This window comes from Planococcus citri, chromosome 4, assembly GCF_950023065.1.
Source record: "Planococcus citri chromosome 4, ihPlaCitr1.1, whole genome shotgun sequence".
In the NCBI taxonomy this organism is placed as follows: domain Eukaryota; kingdom Metazoa; phylum Arthropoda; class Insecta; order Hemiptera; family Pseudococcidae; genus Planococcus; species Planococcus citri.
Window position 1 is genome coordinate 3,891,897 of NC_088680.1, and position 25,453 is coordinate 3,917,349.

At 37.2% G+C, this 25,453-nt stretch overlaps 2 protein-coding genes across 3 annotated transcripts in view; one reads left to right on the forward strand and one right to left on the reverse strand.

Moving 5' to 3' along the window:
- Positions 1 to 5,246: 5,246 nt before the first annotated feature.
- LOC135842267 (ATP-sensitive inward rectifier potassium channel 8-like) lies at positions 5,247 to 8,477 on the reverse strand. 2 transcript variants are annotated; one of them, XM_065359640.1, is made up of 5 exons: positions 8,001 to 8,477; positions 6,597 to 6,845; positions 6,262 to 6,498; positions 5,962 to 6,147; positions 5,247 to 5,752 (listed from the first exon to the last, which is right to left on the reverse strand). In XM_065359640.1, exons 1-5 carry the CDS (start codon positions 8,141 to 8,143, stop codon positions 5,326 to 5,328), a joined length of 1,242 nt encoding a protein of 413 aa, XP_065215712.1. In that variant the 5' UTR covers positions 8,144 to 8,477; the 3' UTR covers positions 5,247 to 5,325. The 2 variants fall into 2 exon arrangements, with proteins under 2 accessions (XP_065215712.1, XP_065215713.1); XM_065359641.1 differs by lacking the exon at positions 8,001 to 8,477 and adding an exon at positions 7,121 to 7,238.
- Positions 7,672 to 25,453, forward strand: part of LOC135842269 (frequenin-1) — a 295,329-nt gene continuing 277,547 nt past the window's right edge. Inside the window, exon 1 of the mRNA XM_065359643.1 lies at positions 7,672 to 7,862. The gene's annotated coding sequence lies outside the window, so the exon portion shown is untranslated. The remainder of the gene's footprint in view (positions 7,863 to 25,453) is intronic.

The window sequence follows — 25,453 nt, forward strand, 5'->3', positions numbered from 1 at the left end:
TGTGACTGTAGCTTCGTAGCTGTAGCTCTGTAGCTGTAGCTCCGTAGCTATAGCTTCATAGCTGTAGCTCGGTAGCTGTGACTGTAGCTTCGTAGCTGTAGCTCTGTAGCTGTAGCTCCGTAGCTATAGCTTCATAGCTGTACCTGTAGCTCTGTAGCTGTAGCTGTAGCTCTGTAGCTGTAGCTCTGTAGCTGTACCTCCGTAGCTGTAGCTCCGTAGCTGTAGCTATGGCTCTGTAGCTGTAGCTCCAGCTGTAGCTCCGTAGCTGTAGCTCGGTAGCTTGGTAGCTGTAGCTTTGTAGCTGTAGCTGTAGCTCTGTAGCTGTAGCTATAGCTCTGTAGCTGTAGCTGAAGCTCTGTAGCTGTAGCTCTGTAGCTGTAGCTCCGTAGCTATAGCTTCATAGCTGTAGCTCTGTAGCTGTAGCTCCGTAGCTGTAGTTTTGTAGCTGTAGCTCGGTAGCTGTAGCTGTAGCTCGGTAGCTGTAGCTGTAGCTTCGTAGCTGTAGCTCTGTAGCTGTAGCTCTGTAGCTGTAGCTGTAGCTCCGTAGCTGTAGCTCCGTAGCTCTGTAGCTGTAGCTTTGTTGCTGTAGCTCCGTAGCTGTAGCTGTGGCTCTGTAGCTGTAGCTGTAGCTCCGTATCTGTAGCTCTGTAGCTGTAGCTCTGTAGCTTTAGCTATAGATCCGTAGCTGCAGCTTTGCAGCAGCAGCTTTGTAGCTGTAGCTGTAGCTCCGTAGCTGTAGCTGTAGCTGTAACTCCGTAGCTGTAGCTCTGTATCTATAGCTCCGTAGCTGTAGCTCCGCAGCTGTAGCTGTAGCTCTGTAGCTGTAGCTCCGTAGCTCCGTAGCTGTAGCTGTAGCTCTGTAGCTGTAGCTATAGCTCTGTAGCTGTAGCTGTAGCCGTAGCTCTGTAGCTGTAGCTGTAGCTCTGTAGCTTTAGCTATAGCTCCGTAGCTGTAGCTGTAGCTGTAGCTCTGTAGCTGTAGCTGTAGCTCCGTAGCTGTAACTTTGTAGCTGTAGCTCGGTAGCTGTAGCTCGGTAGCTGTGACTGTAGCTTCGTAGCTGTAGCTCTGTAGCTGTAGCTCCGTAGCTGTAGCTGTAGCTCTGTAGCTGTAGCTCCGTAGCTATAGCTCTGTAGCTGTACCTGTAGCTCTATAGCTGTAGCTGAAGCTCTGTAGCTGTAGCTCTGTAGCTGTAGCTCTGTAGCTGTAGCTGTAGCTCCGTAGCTGTAGCTCTGTAGCTGTAGCTCCGTAGCTGTAGCTCCGTAGCTGTAGCTATGGCTGTGTAGCTGTAGCTGTAGCTCTAGCTATAGCTCCGTAGCTGTAGCTCGGTAGCTCCGTAGCTGTAGCTTTGTAGCTGTAGCTGTAGCTCCGTAGCTCTGTAGCTGTAGCTTTGTTGCTGTAGCTGTAGCTCTGTAGCTGTAGCTCCGTAGCTGTAGCTCGGTAGCTCCGTAGCTGTAGCTTTGTAGCTGTAGCTGTAGCTCTGTAGCTGTAGCTATAGCTCTGTAGCTGTAGTCGTAGCTCTGTAGCTGTAGCTATAGCTCCGTAGCTGTAGCTCTGTAGCTGTAGCTGTAGCTCCGTATCTGTAGCTCTGTAGCTGTAGCTGTAGCTCTGTAGCTGTAGCTGCAGCTGTAGCTCTGTAGCTGTAGCTATAGCTCTGTAGCTGTAGCTGTAGCCGTAGCTCTGTAGCTGTAGCTATAGCTCCGTAGCTGTAGCTCTGTAGCTGTAGCTGTAGCTCCGTATCTGTAGCTCTGTAGCTGTAGCTCTGTAGCTTTAGCTATAGCTCCGTAGCTGCAGCTTTGTAGCTGCAGCTTTGTAGCTGTAGCTGTAGCTCCGTAGCTGTAGCTGTAGCTCTGTATCTGTAGCTCCATAGCTGTAGCTCCGTAGCTGTAGCTGTAGCTCCGTAGCTGTAGCTGTAGCTCCGTTGCTGTAGCTCCGTAGCTGTAGCTGTAGCTCCGTCGCTGTAGCTGTAGCTCCGTTGCTGTAGCACCGTAGCTGTAGCTGTAGCTCCGTAGCTATAGCTCTGTAGCTGTACCTGTAGCTCTGTAGCTGTAGCTCCGTAGCTGTAACTTTGTAGCTATAGCTCTGTAGCTGTAGCTATAGCTCCGTAGCTGTAGCTCGGTAGCTGTAGCTGTAGCTGTAGCTCCGTAGTTGCAGCTCGGTAGCTGTAGCGGTAGCTTCGTAGCTGTAGCTCTGTAGCTGTAGCTCCGTAGCTGTAGCTCCGTAGCTATAGCTTCGTAGCTGTAGCTCTGTAGCTGTAGCTCCGTAGCTGTAGCTGTAGCTCTGTAGCTGTAGCTATAGCTCTGTAGCTGTAGCTGTAGCTCTGTAGCTGTAGCTGTAGCTCTATAGCTGTAGCTCCGTAGCTGTAGCTCTGTAGCTGTAGCTCTGTAGCTGTAGCTCCGTAGCTGTAGTTTTGTAGCTGTAGCTCTGTAGCTGTAGCTATAGCTCTGTAGCTGTAGCTATAGCTCTGTAGCTGTAGCTATAGCTCTGTAGCTGTAGCCATAGCTCTGTAGCTATAGCTCTCAATTTTTTTAGACTTCTACCCATCGGGGGAGGTTTTTGAGGGCCATGGGTGAGGTCGATTCAAAAAACTATGGCTATATTCGTGTTCAGGGATATCGAAAACATACTATTTCATGTGTCACACGAATGTAACAATTTTTTTGAACTTTTACCCTCCTGGGGAGGTGCTAGGGTCCGTGAATGGAGTCCTATCAAAAATCTGATGTCATATTCGTGTCCAGCGTCATCAAGAACATACAATTCGATATGTCACATGCCCCAGATTTTTTTTAGAAAGTTTTGCCCAAAATTGGTGGTGGGGGTGCTCCCTTTCCATCAAGAGATCCCATCTCGAAACTTGAATATTTCAAATAAACGTCAAATGGTACATCTATGGAAATTTTTTCAAAATTTTAAATGGTAGCTCCCACTTACAGCGCAATTTTGAAATTTAAACTTTAAATTTGAAAGTTCAACTTTCAACTTTTGAAAATTTCAAAATGCTTAGAAAGTTTTGAATGCAATGTTCTTTCAAACTGTGAAATCAGTTTTGATCAAAGTATCATAGTTTTGGAGAAATGGGCTGCTGAAGTTGAGTACCTCGAGACAATGTGAAAATAATGGAAAGCACCCCACCCTCCCCCTGAGGGGGCTGGGACCAAAGTAATTGCGGGGTTCTTACTTACTGGGTGGGTATATATTGTAAAAAAAAATTGAGCGAAATCGAAAGACATGGCTTTCAGAATCGCCTTTTTTTGGGTCGAGTTGACATGGAATGACCCTAAAACCAATATAGTTTTAGCAAAAGTTACCGATAAGAAGTGTTGAAAATCCGTTAAAAGATACAATAAACACTCGAAAAATGGCAATAAGTTAATAAATCAAGAAAGTTACCTAGAAATAAGTAAGCAGGTAGGTACTAAAATTTCTACAAAAATTATCCAAAATGTAAGTAGGTACGAAAAAATGTTAAAATTATTTCAAAAGTTGCCCACTTATGTTGTATGGAAGCATCGAAATCAAGTAGTCCAATATAATGTTTCTCGAGTACGGTCACAATTTCAGCTGAAAAAAAAACGAAATTTTTTTCTTCGGTCTTTGTTTTGCAAATTCAACTTTAAGATTTTCCAATTTTTGTACCGAAGAAATGAGGAGCAGAGGGATGAGGTTTGAAACTTCAGCTGTACTGTTGGCCATTTAAAATGTTCCATTTCTATAAAAGTTTTTCAAGCTAAGATCTCTCTGATGTGAGCACCCACTTGTATGTATCATTTCATGTGTATTTTTTGTGACTAACTAAATCGAACGATAAGTAACCTTAGATATGATGTGTGTGAAATTGTTTCGCGCGAATTTCGCTCAGCACTTACCCAGTACAATTAGCGTACTTAATTTCCTCAATTCTTCTCGATAATAGAGACGGAAGATTATTATTAATGTGGAATGTAGATATAGGTAGTAGTGTAATACATTATGTCAAGTGCACACATCGAGTACGGTGGTTGAAGCTCGAAAAAATTGGCGATTTTGTTCGATATAAAAATGTGTTAAATTTATGTAAAAGCAATTCCATTTTAAAATCACTGAAAATGGCCAAACAGTGATAAAATTTCAATAAAAGTTGATCCAAAGTGCATGAAAAAATGTTAAAATGGCGTAAAAACGGTCAAAAGACGAAAATGCATTAATCACTGAAAATTATCTAAAACAATGAATGAAACATTTCATCTTTTTTGTTTAAATAGGTTTTCAGATTTATGTAATTTATTGAATTTTTAGCGGTTTAAACCCCTCTTCACCTGTGTTTTCTGAATGTTACTCAAGTAACAGATTGAATAAATAATAGATATTACTAACACTATTTATTTTGACAAATTTATCTATCTACTTTTCTGAAATTTCATCATCTCGTTGATATTTGATTTACCTACAATATTTTTGACAAATTATTTCCCAAAGTTTTCGTTCGAAAATTCTGCCTATTGCAGTAATCAAATCCAACTTCGTAATAAAGATGAGAGGAAAAAAAATTTCCAGTTCTTGTGACGTTCCTTTTTCCTAAGATCTGCCACTAATTAAACGTTCATAGAAATCAGTACATACACGTCGTTAAAATGACCTCTTTACATAATTTTCCAATGAAAATGACGAATCAAAACTCTTTAATTACTCTTTCCCGAAACACGATTCATTCAAAACATCAACTTCGCAAACGTAGGTACCTACTTTCGTTGAAGTTGAGTTTTTTCATGATTCTAATTCTAAACGTGATGTTTGCTCTAAATATTAATATTTTGTTCTAAGGTATCATCTACAACTGAGAATTTTACGTGATTCACATTTGTTTGTAGTAAACACCTACCTATCTGTGTAGTAACTTAAATTTACACTTTCGTATTAAACCCCCAAACAGTCTAGAGTAATAAGTTCTCTTTTTACTGCGGTTATTTATTCCCATCTACGAAGCTTTGTTTGCTTAATAAGCTAAACCTTTCGCAGATACCTACTTATTTCGTTCAGTATGCAATGGCTGAGTCTTCGTATAGCATGAGTTTATTCGAGTTGTATCTTATTTATTTCGTTTCGTAACCAGCTCAGTACCTGTACTTCATCCGTTCCATACGTATAGGCTTACCTAAGTAACAAGGGTTTATTTAAAAATCATATAAGCTTCGTTATTCATCCGATTCGAATTTATATAAAAAATAACACGATTGGTTTCGTTGACGTTATTCGCAATACAAATAATATATTACTCGAAGATATTTATTCTCTACGTACAAAAAAATTACTCGTACAATACAACTGGTAACTATATTCGTCAATTTCTCAACTTTCGATACCTTTGTCAAACGTCGATGAAGGTACTTTCGATGACGGTGGATCGTCCATATGGAACATGAAATTCATCGGCGAATTAGGATCACTATATTCGGCGATTTGACGAGCACTACAGACAGGTGTATCGATCGGTACAATCACATCGAATTTATTATAATCTATAATATAATTAGTCCGTCCTTCTTCGTTGACTTTACGTATCATCGGAGCAAATCGATGACCCCAGTGGATTTCATTTGGCACGTACGATGTCCTAGCTTCTAAAGTTTGACCGGTCGTTTCCATTACTCCGGATAAAGAAATCATGATTTCGAAATCAGATCGTAGCATATCCAAAGCAGTCATATCGAATAATGGACTTTGAGATGTAATCGTGTGACATACCGTTAACGGCCACGATAAAATAACGTCCGAGCTGCGAACAAAAACACATTACTAGGTACGTATTACCTACCTACATAGAATAGCATCGCAATAACGATGAGGAAAACATACAAATATTAATTAGGTACAAAAATAGTAATAATGGAGCTTGAAAATATAACATTTTGCGGTAAAATTTCACCACTATTCGAGTATCTACCTATCTCGTATAGTTGTTATAAAACTCGGAAATTAATTTACCCCGCTTGGTCGACCGAAATTTCTAGCTTTCGTTGATATCGCCGTATCACCTCACCTTCCTGCGTTGTATAGTCGTTGAATAGGTAAGCTCGAACATTGGCTCCTAGTATTTTCGATTTTCTTACATCCGCTACTCGGAATAAAATGCATAGACGGTTATCCCTCATGCAAACGACCGCTTTTTTGCTACAACAATATAGGAAAGAGGTACACATTCGTAAAATATTTTAGTACATAATTCGCAAACACCAAAATGCAATACAGTGTTTAGATTATTTATATTGCTTCACGTATACGTACCTGAAAAGTATCGCTTTGCTTCTGGCCATCGGTCGTGCCACTTTCGTGAAAATTAATCCTAACAAGATAGAGCCTAATAGCGTACCGAAGATAATTTGCACTTGCAATATAAACACCGCTTCGGGGCATTTAGAAGATGGAACTCGGCTGCCGAATCCGAGTGTCGTTTGTACTTCTATCGAGAATAAAATACTCGTACCTAGATCTTCTATACCGTAAATGCAAGGATCCGTGTCGCTGCGAAAAATATTATAAATTATGCAGTTTTTCCACTTGCGAAATATAGCCTAAGGTTTTTTTTTTAATGTTTAAATTGAGGCAGGTAGGTATATTACTTGTAAGCGATTGAAGTGTACTGCGAGAGCATTTTTAGGTCTCCGTGATAGTAAGCTATTGTCCACCAGAGTACGCCGAAAAGATAGCAGCTCGATACGTTCGTGATGGTGAATAGTATGAAGATCCATCGCCATCGCATTTCCACCAAAGATGTGAATAAGTCTTGGAAATGAATCGATAACTTCTTGCGACTGTTGTTTAGACGTAATTTGCGCACGTTGACGAGTCCACATTTTCTCAGCATTCGTCTGAAATGAATAATAAGTCAATGATCTGGTTGAGGTAGACGAAGGAGTACCTAGGATAGATGAGATAAGCTGAAAATAAGTCGATGAATTTCACAAGCAGAGGTATTTTAACTAGCAACCAGCAACTGGCAACTTGGCAACCAAATCAAAAAATTTTGATTTGGTTGCTAGTTCCAGCCAATAACCGAGCAACTTCTTATCATTTTCGTTCCACTGACGCGAAACGAAGTTGCTAAGTTGCCGAGTTGCCGCTTATGTAGCAGTGCACTTAGGACCTGTTGATAGTCTGTCATTATCCTAGCGATATTCTTGAGATGAATTAAGTTTATAATTCTGTTGTAAAAAGGAGGAACCGAATAAAAATGTAAAAGCTTTCTCAAAATTCGAACCAGTTTTCTTCGAAATTCTTATCAATAAACTTGATTATTTTTGTTTTGATTGTGTTTTCGTGACGTCATCATCGTGATTCACACCATTAAACGAAACAAAGCATCGTGAAATATTAAAAAAATTCAAATTATTCAAAAAACATGAAAATAATGTTTCAATTCATAGCTTTTGAACTTTTTAATTCAATATAAACTCGATTAAATGATTTGATCGTTAATTAGCTAATTACTCATCAAATCATAACTGCTCGTTCTTGTTTCTGAATATGAATTTCAGCAAGTGTGACGTACCAAAAGAGTTGAGTTCGGAAATTGAATCGTCCAACATGATTCATGAAACGAACGACTAAGGATTTGTTTACAAGGCGGCCATTTTGTAAACAAGTTCATTCTATTTCTTGAAAAAAGGTGAATTTGTTCGCGTCTTTTTTTCCTTTTTTGGTTCGTGTTTCATAATTATGCTCGTTAATTATGTAATAATACTTTCAAATATCGTTTAGTTCGTGTTCGAATTCAAAATTCTCTCGACAATATCGTTTGTGACTCTAGTGACTGTAGAAATCAGCGTTTCGAGTAACCACCGGTGCAGCCTTTCAGTGGAGTCAAATCCGGCGGAATTCATCAACATGTAAGTCCGAATTGAACTTAAAATATTTAATTAATAGCTATAATATGTTATTCGTGAACACTTGGACAATATCCTACCATTACTCATCTAATTACCATACACGAAAAGTTTCTACGAGGAAAGTTATCATTGGATTACCGTTGGCAGTTAGTCTTGTTGCTGGAATTCGTCTTGTGTATTTCTCGCTTCGTATCGAAATTGAAAACAAGATCACTCAATTCGGAATTACTGTTATCGTCGTTTCCTTCTTCACTAATGGAATACATACGCCGCCTTGCCATCGTAATATTGTGACAACTCCGGTATTGTGTTTGGAAGTTGAACGTTCGCCGGAGAACGCAGAATGGAGAAATCGATCAAATTGTAATCGGTTAAACTTACCTACTTTATTATACAATCAATGTTGAGAGGTCTCATTCGTATAACAGAAATTGTTGCACAAGTTGATCGTAAACTAACAAGTATATTCGCGTGTTTAGAAAGAAAATTCAATAATAATAGTTCACGTTATCAATCATCTTTCGTTCGAACTACTGTACGTAACTACACTTCGTAGGAGATTCGCAGGACTTTTCCGAGACTAACTACCTCGTCGTATAATGATTGTTTCCTGATGGCCATCGAATCGTTTGTTTTAGTATGAGAATTATCAGTACACGGATAATAAATAAGCAATTGATTACTACACAGTTGTATCGTTATCTCGAGTATTCGTTTGCATTTCTCGAGTGCTTAATAATGATCGAGTAAATTCTCAAGTAAATATTGGTGATGGAATATAGAATTGACGAAGACGTTGGTAAAGAATTTTCGAATTGAAACAGTTCGTGATGTATTTTTGAGTACCTTACCCGTCTATTAGTCATAATCGTAATCTGCTCGCAGTAATTAAAACATAAAATTGAGTCGATAAATGACTGTAGGTAGGTAATCCAAGAACCAAATTAATCTTTTCAAAGTCGAGGTAGGTACTAAATTTCAGGAATCAGATTCTAAATTTAAAATTGAGTAGGTACGTATTTTCAGTTTTCACATTAGGTATATTTTTAGGTCATTAGATACCTACTCCTAGTTGTGAATGTAAGATGGTCATCATTGGTCTATTCCTACATACATATGCTTGTTCTTTCGTAGGTAAAGTAGATACCTACCTTACCTATACTTACCTACTACAGGGTGCCCAGAAATATCGTGAACCCCAAAGAAAGTTTTTCATTAAAAATATAAGTTGGCAACGTGAAGTAGATGCATATGATTGGTGGAATGCTATCACCCAGTGGCGGACTGGCCTATGATGTTACCTGGCGATCGCCAGGGGCCCCGAGACACCAAGGGCCTCCAGGGCCACGTTTTAACCAAAAAAAGATGATGATTTCACTTTCACTAACAACAATTTTTGCTGGCTTCTGCCCTCGCTTCGCTCAGGCCAATTTTCTTTTAATCGAACACCCCACATAAAGATCAATTGCAACCCCCCCCCCTCCGATCCCGGGACAACTTTTTTCTCGAAGAGGGAGTCCTAAGGAATATTTCTTGCCCTTGTCCTCAAAAAAAAAGTGGCCCTACTTACAAAATGGCGGCCATTTTGATTGACAAGTCAGCCGAAATCGCAGATTTTGGGTTCCAACATGGGACTAGCATACAATTTTTTAAACCGTACAGAGGTAGATCAAAAGAGCTGGCAAAAATTCATCATTGTCAAAATTTCAAGTGCTAAAGTGCCTTTTTCGATTTTTGGTGAATTTTCAAAAAACAATTTAGGCCAAAATGTGAGAAAAAAATCAAAATTTTACCAAATTGACCTGGAAAGCTGAAATTTGGGATATACCCTATTTTCAACCCTGCCAAATCGATTGGAAACTGTTTCAAACCGTTTTGAGCAGTTCTGGAGCCTCCAGCAGATTATGAAGTCGATTGCACATAAATTTCAAGTCGCTTTGGAGCCTCCAGCGATTTTTTGAAAATTACTGGAGCCTCCAGTAGATTTTTGAAACTTGAAATTTTGGGAAATTCCATCAAATTAGGTTAGAAAGCCAAAATTTACTCTGAAAACTAATTTCAATATAATATGAAGTCGACTGCATGTTGGTTTCAAGTGGTTTTGAAGCTTCCGGCTACTTTTTAGAAATTTTAATTCTCCTAAAAACGCCATGAAACCTTTCAAAAATTTACTGGAGGCTCCAAAATTACTTGAACCCACCTGAAGTCGTCTTCTAGAGCGGGAAAATAACGTAAAAAAGCAGCGGCAAAAAGGAAAAAATTGGCACATCAATTTTTTCTTCGGGAATGTGTTCGGATGGACCCTCTGAACCACCAAAAAAAAGCCGACTCTCCTATCCCTGGAGGAAAATTTTTTAGGGGGCTGAAACCGGTTCCGATTCACGTTTTTTGCGTTTTTCTCCGTAAATATTAGGTTTTTGAGAAAAACTACCATGACGAAAAATGTTCCCCTTTCAATTCTCGACAATTTGATGCTACGCTCGATACCCATTGCTCAAGGGGGGTGTCCAAAAAAAGGGGTGGAAAGAGTAGGTGTTTCAAAAAAGGTCAGTCCAATAAATTAATCAAAATTACCACTTAAAATCATTCGTTTTGGCTCAAATTTTTTTTACAAAGTCTACTCACCCAACTACTAATCAAACTATCATTGGTTTGTCTTCAACCCTCCTCGGGGGTTCGTGAGGGTTGCTTGATTTTTCAAGTAACACACTACTGAATCATATATTTGAAAAACAAATCTGGACGTGCGATACATCGAATAGTATGTTTTCGAGGTCGCTGAATACGAATATGAACTCATTTTTTGCATACAACCCCTGAAAGCCCTTCTGTGCCCCAAAATGGGGGTCAAAATTTTGAAAAATCGTGAAAAATCGAGTGATATATCGAATGGTACGTTTTCGAGGTCGCCGAGTGCGAATATGAACTTATTTTTTGGGTCCCACCCCCCAATGTCCCTCTGTGCCCCAAAATGAGGGTGAAAATGTTGAAAAATCGTGAAAAGTCGAGTGATATATCGAATTGCATGTTTTAAAAGTCGCTGAGCACGAATATGGACTTATTTTCTGGGCCCAACCCCGCACAGCTCCCAACTGCCCCAAAAAAAGGCCAAAATTTTGAAAAAATATGAAAAGTCGAGTGACATATTGAATGGTATGTTTTTGAAATCGCTGAGTACGAATATGAACTTATTTTTGCCTACAGCCCCTCAAAGCCCCTCTGTGCCTCAAAATTAAGGTCAAAATTTTGAAAAATCGTGAATAGTCGAGTGATATATCGATTTGTATGTTTTCGAGACACTGAACTGGAATATGCACTTTTTTCCTGCTCTACTTACGATCCCTCAAAATCCCCTTACGCCCCCTAAATAGGATAAAATTTCGAAAAGTCACCAAAAAACGTGTAATACGTCGAATAGTATGTTTTCAAGATCGCTGAATACGACTACAGACTCATTTTTATTATTTCACTCATTTTACTATTCAAACGTCCTACTAACGCCACAAAACTATCCTCAATGTCTTTAGTACATAGGTAAGATGTGAATCTTCTTGTCTATCTCAGTGTTTTCTCATTTCGATTGTTTTCCTGTAAAGTTTTCGATTTCATTTTTCCAATTATCCGACTTTCAGGTTATCCGGTACGAATTTATCCGACTTACTTTTCGCATTATCCGACCCACCAAGGTCGGATAATCCAAAAAACATCTAATTTTTGATTTTGGAGTGTAAATAATAATGCAGTATTCAGCATTTTGTATTCTAACGGTGTTATTTTCCTTGAAATTGATCCAACTTATCTCCAAAAATTATAATTTGAGTCAGTATTTCATTGTTTTTTATGTACAAAAGTACATTATTTTTGTTCATTAGTTATTTTTTCGATTCTTTGTTCCTGTTTTGAGCCAAAACTTGATTTTCTGAATGAAAGCTTGTCGTCTCAAGCTTATGCACTTCATTTTTACGATTAAAACATCAATTTTGGATTATCTGACTTTTTTGATATCCGACCCACCTTACACCCCCGATTAGGTCGGATAATCGGGAGTCTACTGTATTGGCTACCAATCGAAAACAAAATGAAATCATTTTTTTTTTATGGAAGAAAACATCGAAAATCAGTAGTTCGTATTTTTTAAAAAAAAAACATACCATTCGATATATCTGTCGACTTTTCACGAGTCAAAATTTTGACCTTAATTTTGAGGCACAGAGGGGCTTTGAGGGCTGTAGGCAAAAAATAAGTTCATATTCGTACTCAGCGATTTCAAAAACATACCATTCAATATGTCACTCGACTTTTCATATTTTTTCAAAATTTTGGCCTTTTTTTGGGGCAGTTGGGAGCTGTGCGGGGTTGGGCCCAGAAAATAAGTCCATATTCGTGCTCAGCGACTTTTAAAACATGCAATTCGATATATCACTCGACTTTTCACGATTTTTCAACATTTTCACCCTCATTTTGGGGCACAGAAAGACATTGGGGGGTGGGACCCAAAAAATAAGTTCATATTCGCACTCGGCGACCTCGAAAACGTACCATTCGATATATCACTCGATTTTTCACGATTTTTCAAAATTTTGACCCTCATTTTGGGGCACAGAAGGGCTTTCAGGGGTTGTATGCAAAAAATGAGTTCATATTCGTATTCAGCGACCTCGAAAACATACTATTCGATGTATCGCACGTCCAGATTTGTTTTTCAAATATATGATTCAGTAGTGTGTTACTTGAAAAATCAAGCAACCCTCACGAACCCCCGAGGAGGGTTGAAGACAAACCAATGATAGTTTGATTAGTAGTTGGGTGAGTAGACTTTGTAAAAAAAATTTGAGCCAAAACGAATGATTTTAAGTGGTAATTTTGATTAATTTATTGGACTGACCTTTTTTGAAACACCTACTCTTTCCACCCCTTTTTTTGGACACCCCCCTTGAGCAATGGGTATCGAGCGTAGCATCAAATTGTCGAGAATTGAAAGGGGAACATTTTTCGTCATGGTAGTTTTTCTCAAAAACCTAATATTTACGGAGAAAAACGCAAAAAACGTGAATCGGAACCGGTTTCAGCCCCCTAAAAAATTTTCCTCCAGGGATAGGAGAGTCGGCTTTTTTTTGGTGGTTCAGAGGGTCCATCCGAACACATTCCCGAAGAAAAAATTGATGTGCCAATTTTTTCCTTTTTAAAACCGCTATTTGCCCGCTCTATTCAGAGGGTGTTAAAATTGGAGTGCATAGTTATTTTCAGCTTTCCATCTCCATTTTATAAAATTTTTGGGAAATTTCAAGTTTCAAAAATTTGCTGGAGGCTACAGTGATTTTTAAAAAATCACTGGAGGCTCCAAAACGACTTGAAATTTACGTGCAGTCGACTTCATAGGGTATTGAAATTTCCACCTCCATTAGATGAAATTTTGTGGGAATTTCGAGTTTCAAAAATCTGCTGGAGGCTCCAGAACTGCTCAAAACGGGTTAAAACAGTTTCCAATCGATTTGGCAGGTTGAAAATAGGGCATATCTCAAATTTCAGCTTTCCAGGTCAATTTGGTAAAATTTTGATTTTTTTCTCACATTTTGGCCAAAATTTGATTTTTGAAAATTCACCAAAAATCGAAAAAGGCACTTTAGCACTTGAAATTTTGACAGGTGATGAATTTTTGCCAGCTCTTTCGATCTACCTCACGCAAAATCTATGATTTTGGTTGACCTGTCATTCAAAATGGCCGCCATTTTGTAAGTAGGGCCACTTTTTTTTGACGACAAGGGCTAGAAATGTTCCTTAGTTAAGAAAAAAGTTTTCCCGGAGGATCGCCAGGGGGTGCAATTGATCTTCATGCGGGCCTCCCGACTATTTTCTTTCATTTAAAAATCTACATTTTCAATTTTAGTATGTACATTCAAATTCTAAAATTCTAAATTTTTAAAAAAATCCATTTTTGAAACTTCCATAACCTCAAAAGGGAAAATAAGAATTTTTCATAAGCTCAAATGCGAATTTTATCAATTGACAAAATTGTCATTTCATCTTTTGTTTCACTTTAAAAACTTGGTATCTATTTTTTTCTTATGGCAAATTTGTCGTCCTCCCCCACTCCCCAGAAAATTTCCTTTTTGCTATACTGAATACAAAGAGTCTAAGACAAAAGCAAAAATCAATCGTACAACTTCCTGGAAAAAAACAGAACGAGAAGGATTCTTAAGAGGGGAGGGGAAAAGTTTTGGGGGCCTCATTCGGTGCATCCGCCAGGGGCCCCGAACCGACCCAGTCCGCCATCTGCATCACCTCAGTTCAACAACCAATCATGTGCTATCATTATTATCATTCACTGTGACCAATGGAAATTTTTGGCAGACATTTTTTTTAGGGGTCCATGATATTTCTGGGCACCCTGTATGCTTCAGTTTCATTGCTATCAATAGCCAAATTTTCTATTTAGTTTGCATGAACAATTGAACATTGCAAATTATCTTTCTATGACAATTTTATTCAATTTCAATTGTATAGGTAAGTAGTTTAATCTGCGATTTGTTACCCCACCCAGTTCGTTCTGGAGACTTTTATCCTAAAAAAGTTATCATAGAGTTTCGCTTTTTGCAGTCAGCATTTTTTTTTTTACATTATAAATCTAAAAATTCTTACTTTATTGTCACATCTGGATTTTTTATCAAAAAACTTTCAAAATACTTATTAGTTCAACTTTTAAAAATTCGTTAATTCTTTGGATTATATGAGTGTTCTTCGTAAGCTACAAAAAAATGTAGTCGACACTTTCATCTTCTCGTACATAACTCATCACTTGATTTGGAGCTTGACCCTTACCAAAAAGGTAAAATGATTTGTTATCCCACGAACAAAACAGTATGTTGGTTGGCACTGTAGTTCCACCTTTGCCGCAGTTCTGGCGTAATGAAATATAACAGGATTCGCATGATGGATAACCCTTTGCAAATGTAGTTTTGCATTCACCTTTCGGTAGTTCGACGACCTTATTACACACGTCTTTCATACGTTCGACATTTTCACAAGGGTCCACCCTGGAAAAGAAGAATTAAGAGTGAAGGTTATCAATTTTTCATCACTTGGGGGTCCATGATCGAATTGATCGAATTGCATAAATTGCATAAATTGCAATTAATGTTTTAAAAAGTACAGAAATTCGCAATGGTTCTCCCAAAATGGCTCGAAACCACCTGATATGTATCTTTTCGTATTATCCAAAAGGAGGTTTTGTCTTACTTTTTGAACAAATTTTGATTTTTTTTCGTTGGAGTTGGGAGTGAACCGAAAATTATAAGTAGGTAAAGTTATAAGGTGCTACGTAAGCCATCTTACCCTTTGAAATCATTAAATTGGTCTTCAGTGATTTTCGATTTACTCTTCTTACAGGACACACTTAGAATAAGGTACGATAACATGAAATATAGTTACACCGATCATTTTTAATGTCATATCGAACTTGCGTATATTAGTTAAAAATCAAATTCGAATTTCACCAAGATGAGCGTCGAATGATCTCTGCGTAAAATTTTCTCTTCCATTTCATTATATAATCGTTTTACTATGCACCTTTGACGCAAGTTTTTTTTTTCACATTATCATTAAAAAATAAAACTGGTACCTACCGATTGCTGATTGTTTTCGTAGCTGCAAATTCTGTCATGCTAGTATGATTTACTAATTGATTCAAAATCTAGTCCGTGTGTAAAATCAAGCTCGAGTGGACAAATTTTTTCTGAATTTTCTTTTTTTTTTGAGCGAAAATATGCAGATGGCGATTACTGCACCATTTATAATCGTTTTTCCATCAGGTGTTGAAGCTTTTTATAAAAATTGAAAACAACTGTGTGGTAGGTAATGGCCATTTGTGTAAATATGTAATTGTCGAAGTTGCCGTACAAATTCATGAAAATGGTAGATATGGAATTTCAAATAATTATAGGTACGATGAATTATTTAATTGCGCAGGTGATAATTCGTTGTGCATTTTGTTTGCCAAATAGATTTTTTTTTCATTTATTGGTGCATTTGCATACTGTTTTAATACGAATGGTGATCGTTTGAAAATCATCAAGCTCTGCTATCGAATGGATCTAATTTCAGAAATATTTCTGAAACTATAATATTTACCCCTACCCTCTAAAAAAAATCCCTTTGCTTTCAGTCATTTTGGAATCTCTCCAGAAAGTGTGGAAGAGTCCCGGCTTATTCTGCTCCTGTTTGAAGAGTTTATTTGCAATTGAGGTGCTTTAGAGGAAATCTAGTCCAAAAAAATAATCAAAATAGGTAAAATAAAATTCGAAATGACACATTATAACTCGATTGAATATAGGTATTTATTATTACGTTAAAAGCATAGAAAACACAACGTTTCGGTACACAGTGCCTTCATCAGGTGCGAGATAAGACTAAATAATGCTCCAAGAGCCAAACCTCACGAGAATGTACCGAACGAACTGAAAATTAGGACTGATCCCTAAAGTTACCACAATTTTGAAAACTACCAGTATTTCAGGGCTCATACCTAATTACTTTTAAAGTAGTAATTCAGTTACTAAAGTTTTTAAAAGTAACTCAATCGAGTGAATAATTTACAAAAGTATGCACTATCAATTATCAAGAATTGACTTTCTGTCGAATATAGTAAAAAGTCTGGGTTATATGTATATTGTCAAAATTGCCAAAAGGTGTTGTTTTTTGGCAAGGAATTGCTAAAAATGGTCGCTTGTTTGCAAAAACTGTCAAAAATCCTCGCTTTTTTGCTAAAATAGTACAAGTCTCGCTTTCCATATACAATTTCCCACCCCTCTCCCCTCCTCCCAAAAAGGTTGAATTTTAATACAATAAAGTTGCAAAAAATTCTTACCATTTTAACAAAAATTGCAAACTGATTAATCGATGGAGAAATCTTGCCTTACTTATACTCCTAAAAATTCCAAAAATTGTCGAGATTTTTGCTAAAATTTTCAAAATTTTGGTTTTTAAATTTTGACAAAAATTCTGGATTTTGAGCCAAAAAAAAACAAGCAAACATGCTAAGTAGTTTCATATTTCTCTATAATGATCCGAACGTACAACTTTTTTTACCAGAAATTCTAAAAATGTATCAAATTTTGCCTATCACTCCCAAAAAGTCGTGCTTTCTGTTAAAACTGTCAAAGTCTTGCTCTTGCCAAAAATCCTCCATCAAAAGTTAGCTTTTTTTTTTTAATTATAAAAATGTTAAAAGATTGCACTTTTTTTGCAAGGTTTGCTTTTTGCAAAAAATATCTCTTTATAGCCAATTTTCTAAAAAAATTCACTTTCAGAAATTTCGTTTTCTTTTTCTTTCTGACAAAAAGTACATACAAAAAAAATCATTTTTTGCCGAAATTTCTGAAAAGTTCTGCTTTTTACAAAAAGTTGCAACTAGATAATTGCTGAAAAATATCACTTTTTCAAAGATTCCAAAAAGTCTTCCCTTTTTTACAAAAATTTTCCAAAAGGCCACCTTGCACTGTGGGCCAGGAGACCCCCTAAAACGCGCGTAATTCAATATTTTATCCCAGTATAGATATATATAAGAAAAAGTCATTGATCCTTATGTTTTTGAGGTCGTAGAATCCGAATTTGGCAAAAAAAAATTTCGTGGGGTGGGGGGGGGTGAGGCGTCAGAGGGGGGAGAAATGAAAAATTTGTGCATATCAACGTGCGATACATCGATATGTATGTTTTTGAGGTCGCAGAATCCGAATCTGATGATATTTTTTTCGTTTAGGTGGGGGGTGAGGCGTTGGAGGGGGAGAAATGAAAAATTTGAGCATATCAACGTTCGATACATCGATATGTATGTTTTTGAGGTCGTAGAATCCGAATTTGGTAATATTTTTTTGGTGGGGTGGAGGGGTGAAGCGTTAGAGGGAGGAGAAATGAAAATTGTTTTTTCCAGAATTAATTTTTCAAAGTGACCGTTTTTTACATGACGTTGATTTTCGTGTTTCTATGAAAACTATCGAATTCCGTCGAATTCCGCGTACTTTTCGACTTGGACAGGTTCAGTAGTATGTACGGAATAGGAATGCATGATTTTTGGGTGCCCCCAGGTGCCCCGAGGTTTTTTATGATTTTTAGTTTTCAAAAATACATAATTTTGATGAAAATCGCTCCAAACGCACACACGTGAATTTTTCTCTTCCTACATGCTTCATCCCCCCTACACCCCCCAACCAAAAAAAAAATCGAATTCGGATTGTACGACCTCAAAAACATGCATTTCGATGTATCAAACGTTGATATGTTCAAAAAACCTCGGGGCACCTGGGGGCACCCAAAAATCATGCATTCCTATTCCGTACATACTACTGAACCTGCCCAAGTCGAAAAGTACGCGGAATTCGACGGAATTCGATAGTTTTCATAGAAACACGAAAATCAACGTCATGTAAAAAACGGTCACTTTGAAAAATTAATTCTGGAAAAAACAATTTTCATTTCTCCTCCCTCTAACGCTTCACCCCTCCACCCCACCAAAAAAATATTACCAAATTCGGATTCTACGACCTCAAAAACATACATATCGATGTATCGAACGTTGATATGCTCAAATTTTTCATTTCTCCCCCTCCAACGCCTCACCCCCCACCTAAACGAAAAAAATATCATCAGATTCGGATTCTGCGACCTCAAAAACATACATATCGATGTATCGCACGTTGATATGCACAAATTTTTCATTTCTCCCCCCTCTAACGCCTCACCCCCCCACCCCACGAAATTTTTTTTTGCCAAATTCGGATTCTACGACCTCAAAAACATAAGGATCAATGACTTTTTCTTATATATATCTATACTGGGATAAAATATTGAATTACGCGCGTTTTAGGGGGTCTCCTGGCCCATAGTGCCTTGTTTGCCAAAAATTGTCTAAAAGCTCTTCCTTTTGCTAAAATTGTCAGTATATTGCTTTTCGCCAAAATTGTTGTAAATTTTTGCTTTTTCAAAAATGACAAAATTGTGTTTAAAAAGTGTCGTTTTTTGACTGGAAATTTCAGTAAGTCTCACATTTTTTTCAAAAATTGTCCTGAAATGATATCATATTTTGTGCCACTAACTGAAAGATCCTGCTTTTCGCTAAAATTGTTAAAGTTTTGCTTTTTGACAAAAAATTCTCGCTTTTTAGCAAAAATTTTGAGAAGCCTCACTTCTTTCTCAAGAATAATTCCGAAGTTTCGCTGTTTTTCAGAAGTCCCTAAAAGGTATTGGGGTTTGCTAAAATTGTCAAAGTCTTGCTTTTTTCAAAAATTCTTATTTTTTCAAAAATGTTGCTTTTTAGTGAATTGGTTAAATCTTATTGGTTTTTTTTTAAGCAAAAAATTACAAAAAATCTCACTTTTATCAAAAATTGTCCATGGAGTTTCACTTTTTTTTACCAGAAATTATCAAAAAGTCCTTTTTTCTAAAGAAAGCAACCACAAGCTCGCTTTTTGCAGTAAGAAAATGTTGTTTTTTTTCATTTTTTTTAAATTTCATGTCATTTATTTATTTTTTAAAACCAGAAATTGCAAACATTTTCACCCTTGTTGCCACATTTCAAAATAGTTGCAACTTTTAATAAATTGAAAACCAGAACCTATTTCAATGTTATAATTTTTTTATCAACGTACATAGATGATGAGTTTGAGTATTGAACTAAAATTACCTACACATTATAGAAGATAATAATAATTAATTTTCAGAGGTGTTCACTCCGATGTTAATTTATTCTTTAATTTATAAAATGAATCTTGATAAGGTAGATAAATATCACTGGAAGGGTCGTCTTCATAACTCATCACATGATCTGAAGCTTGACCCTTACCTAAATAATAAAATGTTTTGTCATCCCACGAACAAAAGAGCATTTGGGTTGGCAGTGTAGTTGTTCCTCCGCCACAATTCAATTCTAATGAAACATATTCAGTGTTGCAAAATGGATAATCCTTAGCAAATGGAATTTTGCATCGTCTAGGTTCATATGGTGCTTTACTTCTTCTCGGCTTAGCGAGCTTATAGCACGCGTCTTGCATAAGTTCGAAACTTCCACAAGGGTCCACCCTGAAAAAAAAATCATTTGGGTGATGGTGATCAATTTTTCATCAGTTGAAGGTTCGTATTTGGATTTCACCAAAAATCATCAAAAAGTCGCTAAAAATCTTCCAGGTACCTACTACCTATCTTTTTTTATGTCACATGGGAACTACTGAACTACATATTGAAAATTGGCCAAAAACTCCCTGAAAAAAGTGTGAACTTTATTGGAAACCCAGTTTTTTTTTCGTTAAAAAAGAGAAGAGGGGTAAGGTACTGGAAAAAAGTCGCGAAAAGTAGCAAATTTTTGAGTATCAAATTGTGGTAGACTCCCTGGCGGTTCTGTCTTGCTTTTTGAACACATTTTGATTTTTGTTTTTCGTGAGGTACATGAGCTAACTTACCCTTTGAAAACTTCAAATTCCAGTTCGGTGATTTTCAATTTACTCTCTTTACCGAATGCACTTAGAATAAGGTACGATAATAACATGAAGTAAACACCGATCACTTTAAATTCCATCTCGAACTTGTGCAGTATACTTAATCAAATTCTTGTAATCTGGTTTCCCAAAGATGGGCAATGAATGATCATTCGTCTGTTCGACATTGCTATTTTATTTCATTTACTATCGTACGTATTCGGCTTTGTTTTTCACATAATGATTAAAAAATAAATACGTGCTGATTGCTATTTGTTTTCATAGCTGCAAATTCTGTCGTACTGGTATGATTTAGTTATCGGTACAAAATCTAAAACGTATTTAGAATCAAGTTATGGTTTGGTTCGAGTCAATTTTTTTTCAGTATTCTTTTTTTGGCCAAAATTGTACAGGTGGCGAATCGTTTTTTCATCAGGTGTTATGGTTTTTTTTTTTTTAAATTGAAAGCGTGTGTGTGGTAATAACAGCCATTTGTTTCAATAACTGCCGAAGGTGCAATACAAATTCATTTAATGGTATGAAATTTTAAAATAGGTACCTACGATGAATTATTTTATTACGCAGATGGTAAATACGCCGTTCGATTCAAATGCTAGTACATGAAGAAAAATCATCTGCAGATGTTTTTTTTTCATTGTTTTCCTAGCTGACTTCATTTGAAAGTTATCACGATTCACTATTCGAATCGATTCTACTTCAGAAATCAGTTCTTGAAACCAATATCAACTCTCCCGAACCAAATTACACCATTTTCAGCTGTTCTGGAACCTCCAGCGCAGTTTTCAATTTCTCCAGAAGACTCGTTAAATCACCTTAAGTAGCTATAGGAATCAAATTCTGGATTATTTTTGACTTCCTTACCGAGTTTATTCAGAATTGGAAAGATTTCCAGGCAAACACCTCCGATATGGGTTTTCAAACAGCGTACACAGGGTTCTAACTTATTCCTGGGTGTAGGATTTCTTTATTTTGGACCACTCTGAAGCCTCGAGTGTGATTTTTGATCTCGCCAGTAGTTTTAAATTTATCCAGAAAGCATAGAAATTAATTTAGGGAGCTGTAAGTCGAGTTTTGGCTTTATTCTGCTGCTCCTTTTTTCACCTAAAATTATCGCTTTGCAAACGTATTATGTTGGCCAGTTAGTGCAAGATCATATGCATACAGAAAGTGGTTAGTATCTGGCCCAATTGGTTGGTTGTTTTTGTAAATGTTGAAGAGAATTGGTGACAAAACATTACCCTGAGGCAATCTGTTATTTTGCTGCCTCCAGGTGCTGTTTTTACTATTGAGTGTCACATAGAATCGTCGGTCTTTCATCAACATATTGACTATATATATTTAAAATCCTTTGTAAGTTAGTACACCTTATACTAGAGTAGTCTGTGGTACACTGTGTTTAAAGCTACTGTGAGGTCAACAAACACTACGCCAGTGACTTTCTTCTTTTCAAACCCATCTTCAATGTGCTGTGTTAGGTGTAATATCTGACCAGTGCATAATTTGCCTGGTCTAAATCCAGCCTGCTGTCTGATCAGTCCCTCATTTATTCAATCAGCCATGCAATTCAGAATTACTCTTTCGAAAATCTTGTATAGGTGACACAGCAGGGAGATAGACCTGTAACTCTTTGGGTCATTTACATCCTTGCCTGGTTTCTGTAATGCAATAAAATGTGCCTGTCGCCATAGTCTTGACATTCTTGAAGTTTCTATGTAGGCATTAAACACTTTTTGGATCCAATTTATTGCCTTTGGTCCAAAGAGTTTAATCTGTTCAGTATACAGGTTATCCACATCAGCAGCCCGTCTTATTTTTGGACAATTTGATTGCAGACTTCATTTCTTTGTTGGTAATTGGTGTGGCAAAGTTATTCACTTCCACATCCATGCATCTTTCCACTTTCATTCAGCTGCTTTTATTATCAGTCTTGCCATTCAGGAGTAGTTGATGGACTATGCGGTTAGCTGTAACCTGGGTGAAATCACTCTGTTCGGTCTTACCTCCATCAAGTCTTTTCAATAGTGAAGCACGGAAATGCAAAGTTGGCTAAGTGCCAATTTTTCAAAATGTTTTTTTTCAGTGCAATGTGTACTAAGTGTTGTCACACATGTGATCCTAGCTTCACATTAGGGAAAACACATCTCCAAGTTATACTATTGAACACTGAGAGATAGCACTTGCCATAAGAGGTACGTGTTATGCGAGCGCGTATTTACACTCTCCTGTAAAAAAACGTTTTTGGCACTTAGCCAACTTTGCATTTCCGTGCTTCGTTGCTAAGCCCTTCAGCTATCTTTGCAGAAATCTAGATTCTCTACTGATTCCCGCCATTTTTCAGTCTAGATTCTGCGATATCACTTGCTCCCCAGCTTACACTATGGCTGTTGAAGTCTCCAACTATTATTCTTGTTTCTATGGGTGGGACATTGCTGTTTTCTTTCCTTGTAAATTCTACATTTGATGGTTTATATGAGACTGATGAGATTAAGCAGTCTCCCATGTTGATTGTTAGAATCTCAATATCATTTAGTGGTGTCAATTGTTTGAAAAAAACATCAATTTTGAAAATCGATTTTCAATTTTTTGAAAAAATCGTTTTCAAAAAAATCGGTCCAAAAATAATTGATTCTGTATAATCGATTTTTTCCGATTTCCGATTTTTTTTCGTATTTTTTTAAATGATTTCTTGAATGATTGTGTTTTGAAATTTCTAGAGTTTTCAACAGCGAATTTACATCAATAAAAAAACTGCAATTTCCAGTGTAAATTTTATCGATTTTTCAATTTTTGCAGAATTATTGACAATATTTCAGAGTTTTTGTCTTTTTTCAGATCATTTTCAATTACATAATTCTCTCGTATTTTTTGAATCGAAATAATCGATTGTTGTAAAAATAAAATTGGAATCAAAAAAATCGACAAATCAAAAAATCGGCAAAAAATCGATTATTTGGGTCTGATTTTATCAATGTTCGATTAAATCGATTAAATCAATTTTTAATCGACACCACTAACATTATTTCCATCAGACAATGAAGTACTTTTTATCTCCATGTTTGGCTTTACTAGTATGGCACTTCCATATTTCTCATAGGGTTTATCAATAATAAGGTTTATTCTTTCAATTTTTGGCTTCCGGCTTCCTCTGCACCTGTGTGTTTCTTGAATGACAATCACATCTATGTTCAGGTTCTTGACCATTTCAGCTAATATAACTTCCTTTGGCTCTGACAGGCCCTCTGTATTTATGCACATGATCAGAAGGGCCATTTTAACCCTAATGTAGGGTGCATGTTCGACCGGTGATGGGATGATTGGCCAGTAGTTAAACTAACTACTGTTTCCAGGGGGCGCCAGCTTATTGGGAAAAATTATTCACAGTTCTTAAAGAAATTATTCGCGGAGGCTCATCCCTTGCCCCCCACCCATATTTTTTTCTTCACTAAAAAAACTGTGTCATGTTCTCCTAAGAATATCATGTTTTCCCGAGGACCTGGTCACATTCTCCCCCCCCCCCCCCCACCAAAAAATCAAGTATTGTGTTTTTTTTACCAGAAATGGTCATTTTTTTCAACCAAAACTACGTTTTCCCGCGGAAATGCCCAAATGGACAAATCTTGCTAACCAATGTTTGACATGTTTTCACTAAAAATTCTCATTTTCCGCTGAAAAAATTACTTTCTCATTCAAAATAAAATGAAATTGTCTTTTTAATTCGAAATTTCTTTTTTTTCTTCCAGGAATTGAATGATATTGTTGAAAATTGATATAGTTAATTCTAGAATGACTATGGAAGAGAATATTATTAGAAATATTACTGAGGGGAGAAGGCTAAATATTACTACGTAAGTAGTTAATATTTCCCTATACCTGGCTAGTCTATGGGTGTCGGAGAGCTCAGAAATCATGCAGAAATACTATATGCATTTATGATCCGATGTAATAACAATAACACCAATACGATACAACGTGTCTAATTGATTTATTATTATAATTCGATCATGTCAGGTGAATCAAGATATAAAAGAATTTACATAATTTTACATCATTAATATGGACACCGGTCCATATTATGCGTCTCGCGCTAATGAATTAAGTTATAATACGCTAAAGTATTATTGTAATCGAAGGTGATGAATTAAGCAGGGATGATAATAAACCCTAATTTTACATACTTACGAAGAAAGAGATTACTTCTCAATACTCGTAAGTATGGGAAAAATTACCTTATTAAATAAATGAAGAGGTTACTCACCAAGGTCCACATAATGTCCGCTTCTACTGTCTCTTTCAAGGTGGCTCACTCATACTAGGCCAGGCGACAGCAATGTATTACACGAGGTACCTATTCTACTAGCAGTAGGAGTGATGCCCGGGAAGATCTACTCCATACCCAATAATATCGCGATCGGATAGTTAACTTATTCGAATCACGACTTAATTTCATTTTAACCACTATATGTAGTGGGCAATGCCTGGATAAATAGGGGATAGGTACCCTTACGGGATACCTTACCTGCCTGTCACATCTACTAAGTTTCATATCTGAGGAAATGCGCGTTACGACGAAGCACCGGCGAGCTCGAGATACCTATGCTAAGTAATTTTGGTGCGTTCGCGATGCATTATATATGCATCGCGCTTGATGCGTTGCTCGATGCGTTGCCTACGTCACGACCTTTGCGGAGTTAACACGTTCCCACCACTTACGTTCACGCTACCTATAGTTATGCTTCGAATAACTACTTACGTAGTTGGGCCATATCTCACCATATCATATGCCCCCCGTGGGGTTAACTCAATTGAGTAACAATCGAGGAAAGTCACGGTTATGACTTAAAAAAGCTATGGGAGATAGGCCTCAACTCCCCCCTTTCCCCTCCTGTCCAGAAGCTAGACTGATGAGGCTATAGCTCACCCCTGCCCCCCGTTACTTGCTGCGATTGCAGACTATTTTGAGTTGACAAGAGAGGTCGAAAGATGGGTGGGGGCAGGCATTGTGGAAACAAGGGTCACCATATGGTTCCTGCACCCCTTCGATTACCTGATGTCAGTGAGCAAATTCGAAAATTTAGAACACAAACAAGCAATCGATACAAGGGATACATT

Excerpts from the sequence above, each read along its gene's own strand:
- LOC135842267 (XM_065359640.1), bottom strand. The coding sequence starts at position 8,143 with ATGGCAAGGCGGCGTATGTATTCCATTAGTGAAGAAGGAAACGACGAT. Across the intron at positions 6,846-8,000 it reads AACAAGACTAACTGCCAACG|ACGAATGCTGAGAAAATGTG; the intron begins GTAATCCAATGA and ends TATTCATTTCAG. Across the intron at positions 5,753-5,961 it reads ATTTCGGTCGACCAAGCGGG|CTCGGACGTTATTTTATCGT; the intron begins GTAAATTAATTT and ends TTTTGTTCGCAG.